Source organism: Artemia franciscana, unplaced genomic scaffold (genome assembly GCF_032884065.1).
Source record: "Artemia franciscana unplaced genomic scaffold, ASM3288406v1 Scaffold_1508, whole genome shotgun sequence".
NCBI lineage: Eukaryota > Metazoa > Arthropoda > Branchiopoda > Anostraca > Artemiidae > Artemia > Artemia franciscana.
Genome location: NW_027062851.1, coordinates 84,622 through 98,492, shown reverse-complemented (window position 1 = coordinate 98,492; position 13,871 = coordinate 84,622). Strand labels below are relative to the sequence as shown.

General features: G+C 36.2%; 1 protein-coding gene across 1 annotated transcript in view; it reads left to right on the top strand.

Annotated features, from left to right (window-relative positions):
* Nucleotides 1-2,874: 2,874 nt before the first annotated feature.
* LOC136042578 (tolloid-like protein 1) overlaps nt 2,875-13,871 on the top strand; it is a gene marked incomplete at its 5' end in the record, with an annotated part of 59,486 nt that continues 48,489 nt past the window's right edge. Inside the window, 3 exons of the mRNA XM_065727539.1 lie at nt 2,875-2,975; nt 4,468-4,594; nt 9,061-9,426. Of these exons, the coding sequence (XP_065583611.1) occupies nt 2,875-2,975; nt 4,468-4,594; nt 9,061-9,426 (594 nt within the window). The remainder of the gene's footprint in view (nt 2,976-4,467; nt 4,595-9,060; nt 9,427-13,871) is intronic.

Sequence of the window (13,871 nt, the reverse complement as noted above, 5' to 3'; positions counted from 1 at the left end):
AAAGTGATTGCAAAAAGTTTTCAAGCAAGTTTGACAAACATTCTTCAAAATCATGTAAGGTGTAGCTTACAACTCTCAGATTTACTAATTTATCCTGAAAGTCTTAAAATCGACTAATTATGCTAAAGAGCTCAGACTCAATGGGGCGAACTTTCTCGCCGATGCCAAATCTGGGTCTTTTTCTTGAAAACTTCTCCGTTAAGGCCTTAACCCCATATTAAATGTATTTTGATGATTAAGGTTAGCCTATTGTACAGGCTTTTTTCTACCACTTGTTCTCAAATTGATTTCAGTTTTAGTGAAGATTCTTTCAATCGTACGTTTGATCTGGAAGCTGATTAGTATGGAAAGCTGATTTTTTGTCGAAAACAGCCGTTTAAATTTTTCCATCAAATTTTACGAAGTTTTGTTGCTGGTTCACGCGTCTTGATAGTAGAAAGGATTTGTCAAAATATTTAAATGAACCATTAAACAACGCACTTGTTAAGAAAATATAAAATTTTCTGCTTCATATAAGGTCATTGGCTTTATTTATTGCACTTCAACTCGTAGGACGACCCGGTTTGATATGGAATTCTTTGCTCTTTTGCTGTATCGGTTGTGTGTATTTGCTGACTTTTATCCCAGTAAAAATAGCAAGTATGGAAACCCACAGTAAAGTCTATAGGTTAGCGTGTCTAGCTTAGTTGACTTTAATTTAGCGCATTCTACTTTTTTTCTCTATGTGAAACAAATCGATCATAATTCAATAGCTGATTGAAAATGCTTGGCCCAAGCCGCAAGGAAATTCTTTCTGGTTAGTAGAAAAGATTATTTGATTGAATTTCGATTAGATTCTGCAAAATTAACTTGTCCCCGTCAGTCTTGATTACTAGTTATGTTTGTTTGTGGTGTTATTCTTATCAATCTGCTTAATTAATTTAATCTCTTGACTCGCATTAAATATATAGGTCGCTTCTATTATATTATGGCGTAATTATATTTGTGTTTTATTTTTTTTTATTTCTATGGTTTATTTTTTATTGATAAGAGTTTTGTTAAACAGTCCTTACTGAAACAATAAAGAAAAAAATATTTCTAAACAACATTTTAAAGTTGGTTTTCAACTATTCTAAGTACATTTTCTAGTCGTTTTTATCCAGGGATGCCTGATTTAGACACTAATGACACGGTAAAATTTTACTGATTGCATGAAGAAGACGATCATATTCGTGATCTTTTTCCGACATATATTGGGCAGATCGAAAGGGGAGGGTCTGAATTCTGAAGGGGAGTGTCTGAACTCTGAAGACAGTCATATTCGTGACTTTTTTCCGACATATAGTGGGAAGGTCGAAAGGGGAGGGCCTGAACTCTGAAGGGAAGGATCTGAACTCTGAAAGGCGATGATATTCGTGATTTTTTCTGACATATAGTGGGATTGCATGAAGAATTCTGATTGCATGATTGTATCTGTAGGGGATTTTGATTGTATGAGGAAGATGATCATATTCTTGGTTTTTTCCGACCTATAGTGGAAAGCTCGAAAGGGGAGGGTCTGAACTCTGAAGGGGAGAGTATTAACTCTGAAGACGATCATATTAGTGATTTTTTTTTCCGACACACAGTGGGATTGCATGAATAATTCTGATTGCATGATTGCATCTGAAGGGGATTCTGATTGCATAAAGAAGATGATCATATTCTTGTTTTTTTTTCCGATCTGTAGTGGGAAGCTCGAAAGGGGAGGGTCTGAAATCCGAAGACGATCATATTCGTGATTTTTTTTTCCGATATATAGTGGGATTGCTTGAAGAATTCTACTTGCATGATTGCATCTGATGGGGATTCTGATTGCATGAAGAAGTTGATCATATTCTTGATTTTTTTCCCGACCTATAGTGGGAAGCTCGAAAGGTGAGGGTCTGAACTCTGAAGGGGAGGGTCTGAACTCTGAAGACGATCATATTCGTGATTTTTTTTTCCGACATACAGTGGGATTGCATGAAGAATTCGGATTGCATGATTGCATCTGCAGGGGATTCTGATTGCATGAAGAAGATGATCATATTTTTGAGTTTTTATGACCTATAGTGGGAAGCTCGAAAGGGGAGGGTCTGAACTCTGAAGGCGATCATATTCTTGATTTTTATCCCACACACAGTGGGATTGCATGAAGAATTCCGATTTCATGATTGCATCTGAAGGGGATTCTGATTGTATGAAGAAGATGATCATATTCTTGATTTTTTTCCGACCTATTGTGGGAAGCTTGAAAGGGGAGGGTCTGAACTCCGAAGGGGAGGGTCTGAACTGTTAGGACGATCATATTAGTTTTTTTTTTCCGACATACAGTTGGATTGCATGAAGAGGGTGACCATATTCTTGATTTTTTTCTGACCTCTAGTGGGAAGCTCGAAAGGGGAGGGTCTGAACCCTGAAGGGAAGGGTATGAACTTTGAAGACGATCATATTCGTGATTTTTTCCGACATACAGGGGGATTGCATGAAGAATTCTGATTGCACGATTGCATCTGAAGGGGATTCTGATTGCATGAAGAAGGTGATCATATTCTTGATTTTTTTTCAACCTATAGTGGGAAGATCGAAAGGGGAGGGCCTGAACTCTGAAGACGATCATATTCGTGATTTTTTTTTCGACATACAGTGGGAAGGTCGAAACGGGAGAGTCTGAACTCTAAGCAATCTCTCTAGCTTGGCCAGTGGGTACATGTAAAAAATAAATTTTATTGGACAATAAACATGACACCTTCTTGTTGCAAAGACACGAACACCATTTAACTGATGCTCTGACAATAAACTTTTCAAAACATGTATGTATTTGCAAACCTGATCATTGATTTAAAATATTTCTTTAAAGCTATTCACTTGCAGGATATTCCGGTAATGGACATTATTGTGTTGATGTTGATGAATGTCAATTTAACAATGGTGGATGTAGTCAAATGCCCCTAGTTCAGTGTATCAACACAGTGGTAAGCTAAATTTCCTTCTTGTTTTATGTTTTATTGATGTCTCCCAGCTTGGTTTGATTAAGCTAGGCTGACTTCCTAAACAGTAGATCAAGTATGGATTTATAGATGACTCTGGTAGAACCTTTATTGAAACATGGGTTATAGAGAGAAGAAAACATTCAGGTTACGTGCTTTATATCTAATAGGGTATTGGCAAGTTCATTGTTTTAAATAACTTCGAAGACCACACTGCCTTTCCATGACGAAAGTATAACAGTTTAAAATAGGGATGAAACCTTTTAATCGGCAGTGAACAGATATAAAATTTTTAACTGGATATTTCGAACACATATACAGTGTTCATCATCAGCATTAAAAGTGATTTACTTTTAAAATTCAAAGGGTGGATCCCTATTTTGAAATGTTATACTTTCGTCATTGTTTAAAAAATTATTTTGTATTGTGGTCAATGTTATTTAAGCAAAGGGTGATTTGCGTGGCATTGGCTTATTAAATAGCTTAGTAATGCCATCAATAAACAGCTTCTAGTGCTTAGGATGAAACCCATTGATCTTTCTTGGAGTCCTTTTTTTTACTCTAATGCTTTACATTTCACTTGCTTTCTTTTGCTTCATTTTATAATTTTGTTTATTAATTGGAAAGCAAATTTTTCAATGAATATTTTTCTTGATACCTATACGATTGTAAACCGTAAGTATCACACTCCAGGCGATTCTTTTATATACGATATTCAACAATTTTCGACAAAAAAAAACCTTTATGATTTGCTCAGAGGCAATCTCAACACTCCATATGTGTAAAATTGAAAATATGCTAATATTGTGCGTATATTTTGTGTTATATCTTTTTTTTTATTTCAAGCATATTTTTTGAAACTTTTTATCTCCAGAAAATATTTGCCGAACGTTCCCAGAAAAAAAAATGCTCAGCTCAAAATTGCTACCGAGTTGGCACAAAGCATTCCGTTTCAATAGCTCTTGGCAATTTCTCAGAAAAACTTACAGATATGAAGCAAATAATTATCACGTAGGCCATGTCTTCTCTCCGAAGAGATGACATGAAAACCGCTAAGAATATCAAAAACTAGATCTACCTCCTTGCTTGTTGTCTTTAGGTCCTCCTCCAGATAAAACAGAGACGTTAATGAAGTTACACATGTTTGTGTTTATTTCAATGGGCTAAGCTTGTCATACAAGAAAAAAGAGGCTATTTTTTCGCTAATAACCTGGCTGGAGTATGAAGGTGAGATTCGGAAATGGAGTATGAAAACTACGAAGATGCTTACATCTTTTCTAAAATTGAAAAGATGGCAAATATTTTCTTCCATCAAAAAGGAGAAAACACCCTATCACTGAAGAAAAAACGAAAAAACGAGGGAAAAATCCCTCGTTTTGGCTGCTAACAACGATGATCTTTTTCCCCTGTCCACGAATAAATGTTTACTTAAGCTCAACAAGGCTTATACAAATTAGCCCTGTTTACTTTTTTAAAGGGATCTCGACAATGTGGACCTTGCCCAGTCGGATATGAAGGGGATGGAGTCAGTTGCAGATATGTCGGTGCTTGTTCTGCAAATAACGGTGGATGCCATCCGCTCGCAACATGCATTGATAACCCAGGTAATCTTATTTTTGTTCGTTTTTATCAGTGGCGGTTTGGTCTCCCTTGCAACCAGAACAATATCTTGATTAGTGCTCCCCTTTTCCGTTTCCCACAAATTTTCATGCAATATTTTAGCAATTTTTCTATTTTTAACAAAATCATTTTTAACTTATTAATTAATTAATAGTTTCTTTGTTTTATTATCTGAATTATTAATTAATCATTTTAATGGTGTAATTTTTTTTTGTTTTCATTAATTTATTCATTATTTTAATGTTTTAAATGAGCTCTTTACTTTATTTTTATAAAAATCAAATTTCAAAAATTAAAAGCTGATTATACCGTTAGTTATTCATGTGATATTATTCGCCCCTAAAACTTCTGCGCCAGGGGCAAGTGAAACCTCTTTCCTTCCCCTAAAACAGCCCAAATTTCCCCTAAGATTGACACTATTAAACAGAGTACAAACACTAAAATACGCAAGAAGGTAAAAAAGTTGTGAGAATTGTATCAATCAGTCGTAAAAGAGAAGCCGACCTAAATCACCTTTTTTATAACAACCAACTAGGAAATTTTTGCAGGTGGCAAACACGACAAAATACAAAGAGGTTGCAATTTTTATCGAATTCACAGTTTCCTCTAAACCAATCTATTAAAGAAGATACAAAGTTTTTCTGAGGAGAGTAGAGAGGTAGATTGGAACTTAAACAAACAAAAATTGGTGCTTCGCGGCTTATGTAACATATTCTTGAAAACTGTTTGCAATAAACACGCTTGTGATGTTTCCATATATTTGCAGAATTCTGAAAAATATTACTTTACTGAAAACCAAGCTAGCTTGTTTTTTGGGGAGTTAAGATCCTGTCATGAAATTTGCTGACTTCATAGTCGCTGTATGAATATTGGGAGCTTAATGAACTATATTTTTTTATTTTCTACTTGCAGCTTAACTATTTTTTTTACCTTTAATCATATTCTCTTGCACAAGTTTTTGTGTTTTTAGGAAGGTACTAGTTTTTTTTTTTATTTGTAAACATAGTTAAATACCACGAGGTCGCTTATTGGGATTTTTTTTTTCAATATGTCTCATAAACTGTGAAGCAGTAATGTTTCTTTTGTTTCAACTTCGCTTTTTACTTCCATAAAAACAACTTTAAAAAAAAATTCCACGTTATCTTAGGTTTAGAAAATATAGACGATAAACTTGCAAAAATATCTTTTTCCAAGATAGGCAAAGAAACTAAAGAAGCCAAAATGAGTTTTTGCTGAAATGGGGGCATTAAACATAGGTTCAATTGCGCATCTCTCTCAAACGTTGCCTTAAATTATATGAAACTCGTCACACAGAGTCAATGGAGTATACTTTCCTTGGGATCTTTGAGCATTTGTAAAAAAAAAAAAGAAGAAAAATCAACTATCTATGAAATATCATCCTATGTAAAATCTGTTATCCTGTATGTTCATCTGTAAAAGTAGTAAAAGAGTGATATGTATAGCTAACACACTGTACATAAGACAGGGGCCGGTATTCCGGCACTGTCTAATCCGGTCCCCCCTCTAAGCCGTTATGTGTATTACTATTGGATTTTTTGACTTGTCTTCGCTACTATGATTAATGCATGGTTGAACAGTTTACACTTTGTACGTACCACAGTTATTGTGCTCGATGCACATTTTATTGATTCTTGGTTTGATTACTTAGCTTGAATTTGACTATTTGTCATAGCAGTGTGGCCTAGCGTGTATGGTCTTTTTCTGGAACAGTTTTCAAAAGTACATCCAATAAAAATTGTAATTTTGTGGCCTTCATAAATCGTGGAATTTATTTCCTTCATCAACTATTGAAAGCCTTGAAAAATTTATGGCCAGATACGTGACCACTTCTAGCAACGATCAATCAGTGTAATTCTCAAATCAGTGTAATTTCGGAAGTGATAGACCAGGCTGCTGCTCAAACACAGATAAGTCCAAAGATTTGAAAATCTGGTCTGCGGAATGGACAAAAAGGAAAACATTTTTATGGCACTTGGTATTAACCAAGTGACATAGCAATCGCAAATTCTGTCGGTCTGGCAGTCCCGGTTTTGCTACTTTAGGCACTTCCAGGTAAGCTAGGACGATGAAATTTGGTAGGCGTATCAGGGACCAGACCAGATTAAGTTAGAAACAGTCGTTTTCCCAGTTTGACCATCTGGGATGGAGTGGGGGGCCCGTTAATTCGGAGAAAATAGAAAAATCGAAGTATTCTTAACTTACGAACGGTTGAAGAGATCTTAATGAAATTTGATGTTTGGAAGGATATCGTGTCTCAGAGCTGAAAATTCTGAAAAATTAGAAACAATGTGGTATTTTTAACTTACGAATGGGTGATCGGATCTCAATGAAATTTGATTTTTAGAAGGATATCGTTTTTCAGAGCTATTATTTTAAATCCCGACCGGATCTGGTGACATTGGGGTGGGGGGGGGGGGAGAGAAACCTAAAACTTGGAAAACACTTAGAGTGGAGGGATCGGGATGAAACTTGGTGGGAAAAATAAGCAAAAGTCCTAGATACATGATTGACATAACTGGAACGGATTCGCTCTCTTTGGGGTAGTTGGGGGGGGGGTAATTCTGAAAAATTAGAAAAAGTGAGGTATTTTTAACTTACGAACGTGTAATCGGATCTCGGTGAAATTTGATATTTAGAAGGATATCGTGTCTCAAAGCTCTTGTTTTAAATCCTGACTGGACCTGGTGACATTGGGGGGAGTTTAAGGTGGGGGAACCTAAAGTCATGGAAAACGCTTAAATTGGATGGATCGGGATGAAACGTGGTGGGACAAATAAGCAGAAGTCTTAGATACGTGATTTATATAATTGGAACGGATCCGCTCTATTGGGGGGGGGGGGGTTAATTCTGAAAAATTAGAAAAAATGACGTATTTTTAACTTACGAAGGAGTGATCGGATCTTCATGAAACTTCATATTTAGAAGGACCTCGTAACTCAGATCTCTTATTTTAAATCTCAACCGGATCCAGCGTAATTTGGGGGGGGGGGGAGTTGGGGGGCGGAAATCTTAGAAAATACTTAAAAGAGTGAGATCAGAATGAAACTAGATGGGAAGAATAAAAACCTGTCTAAGATACGTGACTGACATAACCGGACCGGATCTGCTCTCTTTGGTGGAGTTGGGGGGGGGGGGGTAATTTTGAAAATTGAGGTATTTTTAACTTACGAAAGGGTGACCAGATATTAATGAAATTTGATATATAGAAGGATCTTATGCTTTAAAGCTCTAATTTTAAATTCCGACCAGATCCTGTGACATTGGGGGGAGTTGGAGGGGGAAACCGGAATTCTTGGAAAACGGCAAAATTGGAGTATTTTTATCTTACGAATAGGTGATCAGATCTTAATGAAATTTGATATTTAGAAGGAATTCATGTCTCAGAGCTCTTACTTCAAATCCCGACCAGATCTTTGACATTGGGGGGAGTTGGAGCGGGAAATCTTCGAAAAGACTTGGAGTGGAGGAATTGGGATGAAGCTTGGTGGATAGAATAAGCAAATGTCCTTGATACATGATTGACTGAACCGTACTGGATTCGCTCTCTTTGGGAAAGTTGGGGGCAGGGGTTCAGTGATTTGGCGAGTCAGGTGCTTCTGAACACTCTAGGACGATGAAAATCGGTAGGCGTGTCAGGGACCTGCACAAATTGACTTGATAAAGTCGTTTTTCCAGATTCGACCATCTGGGGGGCTAAAGGGAGAGGAAAAATTAGAAAAAATTAGAAAAAATTTGGGATTTATAACTTATGCGGGGGTGATCGGATCTAATGAATTTTGATATTTAGAAGGACATCGTGAATCAGAGCTCTTATTTTAAATCCTGACCGGCATTAAGCCTCTTATTTTCCTTCTAAATCAATCTATTGATTCATAGAATATTGTTAGAGCTTCTTCCATATGATCTGTTGGCTCTTAGCTCTTCTTGCCTCGTCACAAGTGCCATATGAGCTCTTAGCTCGTGTTTCTGTGAAATTTCTGACTAAGAGATTATAAGATGTTTCTATTTCCACAACAATAAATCAAGAAGATGCCGACCATCTTCACCACCTTGCGTTTTAATAATATAAAAAAAATGATTAATTTTTTCGTTTTTCATAAATTGATTGATTCATATCACGATTTCGATTCATAGTTCTTGATTATTGTTTTAGGATAAATTTAATTTATTGCTGTTTTAATCTTTGGCGTCATCTAGTAAGGTAGTCCTCAAAAATTGTTTTATTCTTGAGCATTTATAATGTTTAACCTGCTCCTTATTGGATTGATATGGCCTTTAAGATTGAGATTTATTTGTTTTATCATTTTTTTTATTTTCGGTGTATTAAATTTTCTCTTAACTATAGAGCATATTGCTGCTACATATTTTTACTTTATGATTGGTTTTGTGACAATTTTTGACAACTGCGTTAGCTTACAAATCATTATAGCCATATCTACTAGCTACGTCTTCTGCCAATGTCCTGGTTACACTGGATCAGGAATGGGACCTCTTGGATGTATGCCAATGCAGGGACAATCAACGAATGACATCATTCCTAGTGATGGGGCTATAATACATGCTGACCCTTGTTCGTCCAACCCTTGTGCAGCAACAGGAACTTGTTTGGCAAGAGCCACCACCTTTGTCTGCCTTTGTGCACCAGGTTATACAGGACAACGTTGTGAGGCTCAGCTAGATCTTTGTGAATCCCAACCTTGTCTAAACGGTGGAACCTGTAGTTCCAATGGAGCAGTTTATAGTTGTATTTGTCCTACAGGCTTTACTGGATATGACTGTGAAACGCAGCTTCAAAGTAAGTCATTATCCTTTCTACTTCTACTTTCTACTTTCCACATCTTCATTTTATCTAATCTAAAATATAAATCACTGTTTGGCAAATAATTTAAATCATAGAAATGGTGCTTCACTGCCAATCGGGATCATGAGTTTCTAGATTGTAAATCCGATAGATAAGCTTCTAAAGAAGTCTTTGAATTTGGACTTTAGACTTTACCAGGTTTGTAATTTTATCAGGCTGTTCTATCGTTGTAAAATTTAATAATTGAGTTTTATATAAATGTTTGGAAACCTTTTTGTTGTAATGATAATTCTCAGTCTTGTTTCGAAAATATGTTTTTAGAAGAAAATGACTTTGAAATAAACTTCGGTCTAGAAAGGGCATGGTACCTTAAAACAATTCTGTGAACCTCAGTGTCGATTAAAGACAAGAAAAAAAACAGTCTTCAGAATTTTTAAAGTTTAGCAATGAAAGTTTACTTCCTTTTTGTTCGCGAACTTGTCAATCAACGAGGAAATATACCATAGGGAAGTCCCAAAGTGGCCAAATCAAATTGGTCAAGTGATGATTCCTTTAAGGAATTTTTTACATTTTCCCAGAAGATATGCTATAACGTTTTTCAAGACTACCCTTTCCTGAACATTAAAACGCTAATTCTGTTCTGTTTCAAAAAGAAAAAAAGAATCTTACTTTCTTGTGATGCAAGTTTCATTAAAACTCAGTATCTTTGTCTCTGACACAAAAACGAAGGAGTTAAATTTTTTCTAAGATTCGTCTAAAGTTTATTCGAATCTTATGTCGGAGCTTTACAAGTAATGGTATGGCTGCCCTGTCAATTCTAAATAGTTTGCTAACCAAATTCAAATCCACGGGAGATGCTAGGAGGTTTTTCCTTCCTCCTCCCTAAAAAATGTTTCTTTCTGGCAGGTAAAAACATAAAAATGCATACAAACAAGTCTTTTTTAGAGTATTTGTACCCCCTCCCGAAAAAAAACTTCTGGAAGAAATATCCTGGATACGGCCTTGTCGCCCAAACAAAATAAAAAAGTTTAAATTAACGAGATAGGATGCTCTTTTGAAGTACCATAGCATATCTTTTTAAACATACCTGCTAAAATTGGCCAATATGTTAGCTATATAGTAAAAGTGTATTTTTGGGCAACTCTAATCTAGATGACATATTTTAGCATTTGACTAATCTGATTGCTATAGGATTTCAAATTTATGTAAAAACAGGGGAGTATAAAATAACAGCCCTCAACACAGAAGTACATTAAAGAACCTAGAGAAAGGGCCTCCTTGTCCTTGAGATAAGGAAAATATAAACTTTGTGGTCTAGACCTCTGTTTAGCGGTCTAAAGTGCAGGAAGAAGAATAAAAGAATGTAAAACTCCACAGGGCAATATAAAAATAGAAATATTAAAATTAAAACTAAATTAGAAGATGCTTCTTACCAAGAAATAGCGATCTAACAACTATAAAAAACGAACTTTAAATCGGGAATTTATCTTGTGTAGCCCATTTTTTGAGTGCTTACCTTTTTCTTGGAATTAATTTTAAATAACTTTTAATAAATTAACTTTATTAAAATTAACTTAACTTAATAAAAATTAACTTAAATTTAGATTAACTTAAATAATTTTAGACACCAAACAAATATTAGAGTGTCGGTACAGTAAAAGGAACCCGATTAAGGACAATTTTTACAGTATAAAATAAAATATTTTGGATTGTTGCTTAAGTTTTTTTTTTGTTTAGTTTGGTATCAATTCTGCACAATGAGCTCAATCCAATGATTGGATCACATTGTAGTTCTGAAAAGGATTATTTTGTGGACAAGTACGAAGTAAAGATATTTTAACAGCATTAGGACTAGACTAGCTTTAGAATTGTTTCATAACTTTGAATTGTCCGTTGTATAAAGAGAAACAACCGAAATTTTGGAGATGATATTATGGTTTATTTGTTCTTCATTTTGAGTAATACTAAAGCATGTTTTTTACAATTTGAAATTGTACATCACTATTGCATCTTACGGCTGGTGAGACCAAGATGTTACTTGATAAATCAATCAGTTTTTTTTGTATGCTGTTCAATGACTTTACTATTATTAAAATAATATTTATTTTTAGACTTAAATTTTTAAGATAATTTTAATTGCAGAATGAAAGTTATTGAAACTACTTTGGTGTTAGTTGGAATTAAAATCAAGTAGTTGTGGTCATCAAGCAAAGGCTAATTGTAGAAAAAGCCAAGACAGATAGTCTGGTTGAGTGAGAGGCAAATCTGGCATTAACCCTCTTATTAGGATTGTATAAAAATGATGTTAGTTCATTTGTTAATAGGTAATTCTATCTATTATCGGTCCATGCGTCATTCCTAGGGCAGAAGAACTGAGGTAGATAGTCGTAGAACTAAGACAGTCATAGAACCCATAGTTTTCTAAATTTTTGGTTAAATGGCATGGGTAAACGGCGGGAGTAAGTAAGTAGGACTCTGATTGGGCGAGTACTTGTTTTTTAGCTTCTAGAAAGGCACGCCCGCCTAGAATCTCAGGCAGGTTCACTCTTAAATCAATATTCTTGTTTTTATGGCACTTAGTATTAACCAAGTGACATATAGCAATCGCCAATTCTGTTGGTCTGTCTGTCTGTCTGTCGGTCTGTCGGTCCAGGTTTTGCTACTTTAGGCATTTCCAGGTAAGCTAGGACGATGAAATTTGGCAAGCGTATCAGGGACTGGACCAGATTAAATTAGAAATAGTCGTTTTCCCGATTTGACCATCTGCGGGGGGGGGGGGGAGTGGGGGGCCGGTTAATTCGCAAGAAATAGAAAGAATGAAGTATTTTTAACTTATCAGCAGGTGATTGGATCTTAATGAAATTTGATGTTTGGAATGATATTCTGTCTCAGAGCTCTCATTTTAAATCCCGACCGGATCTGATGACATTGGGGGGAGTTGGAGGGGGGAAACCTAAAGTCCCGGTTTTGCTACTTTAGGTACTTCCAGGTAAGCTAGGACGATGAAATTTGGCAAGCATATCAGAGACCGGACCAGATTAAATTAGAAATAGTCGTTTTCCCGATTTGACCATCTGGGGGGGGGAGTGGGGGGCCGGTTAATTCAGAAGAAATAGAAAAAATGAAGTATTTTTAACTTATGAGCGGGTGATTGGATCTTAATGAAATTTGATGTTTGGAATGATATTGTGTCTCAGAGCTCTTATTTTAAATCCCAACAGGATCTGATGACATTGGGGGGAGTTGGAGGGGGAAACCTAAAATTTTGGAAAACACTTAGAGTGGAGGGATCGGGATGAAACTTGATGGGAAAAATAAGCGCAAGTCCCAGATACATGATTGAAATAATCGGAACTGATTCGCTCTCTTTGGGGTAGTTGGGGGGGGGGAGTAATTCTTAAAAATTAGAAAAAATGAGGTATTTTCAACTTACGAACGGGTGATCGGATCTGAATGAAATTTGATGATTAGAATGATATCGTGTCTTAGAGCTCTTATTTTAAATCCCGACCGGATCTGGTGACGGGGGCGGGGAGTTGGGAGGGGGAAACCTAAAACTTGGAAAACACTTAGAGTGGCGGGATCGGGATGAAACATGGTGGGAAAAATAAATACAAGTCCTAGATAGATGATTGACATAAACGGAACGGATCCGCTCTCTTTGAGGTAGTTTTGTGGGGGGGGGGGGGTATTTCTGAAAAATTAAAAAAATGAGGTATTTTTAACTTACGAACGGGTGATCGGATCTCAATGAAATTTGATATTTAGAAGAATATCGTGGCTCAGAGCTCTTATTTTAAACCCGACCGGATCTGGTGACAATGGGGAGGAGGGGAGTTGGGAGGACGAAACCTAAAACTTGGAAAACACTTAGAGTGGAGGGATCGGGATGAAACTTGTTGGAAAAAAAACACGAGTCCTAGATACATGATTGACATAACCAGAACGGATCCGCTCTCTTTGGGGTAGTTGGGGGGGGGGGGTTAGTTCTGAAAAATTAGAAAAAATGAGGTATTTTTAACTTACAAACGGGTGATTGGATCTCCATGAAATTTGATATTTAGAAGGATATCGTGTGTCAACGCTCTTATTTTAAATCCTGACCAGATCTGGTGACATTGGGGGACGTTTGGGGTGGGGAAACCTAAAATGATGGAAAACGCTTAGATTGGAGGGATTGGGATGAAACTTGGTTGGAAAAATAAGCAGAAGTCTTGCATACGTGATTTAAATAATTGGAACGGATTCGCACAATTGGGGGGGGGGGTAATTTTGAAAAATAAGAAAAAATGACGTATTTTTAACTTACGAAGGAGTGATTGGATCTTCATGAAACTTCATATTTAGAAGGACCTCGTAACTCAGATATCTTATTTTAAATCTCAATCGGATCAAGTGTGATTGGGGGGGGGCAGTTGGGGGGACCGGAAATCTTAGAA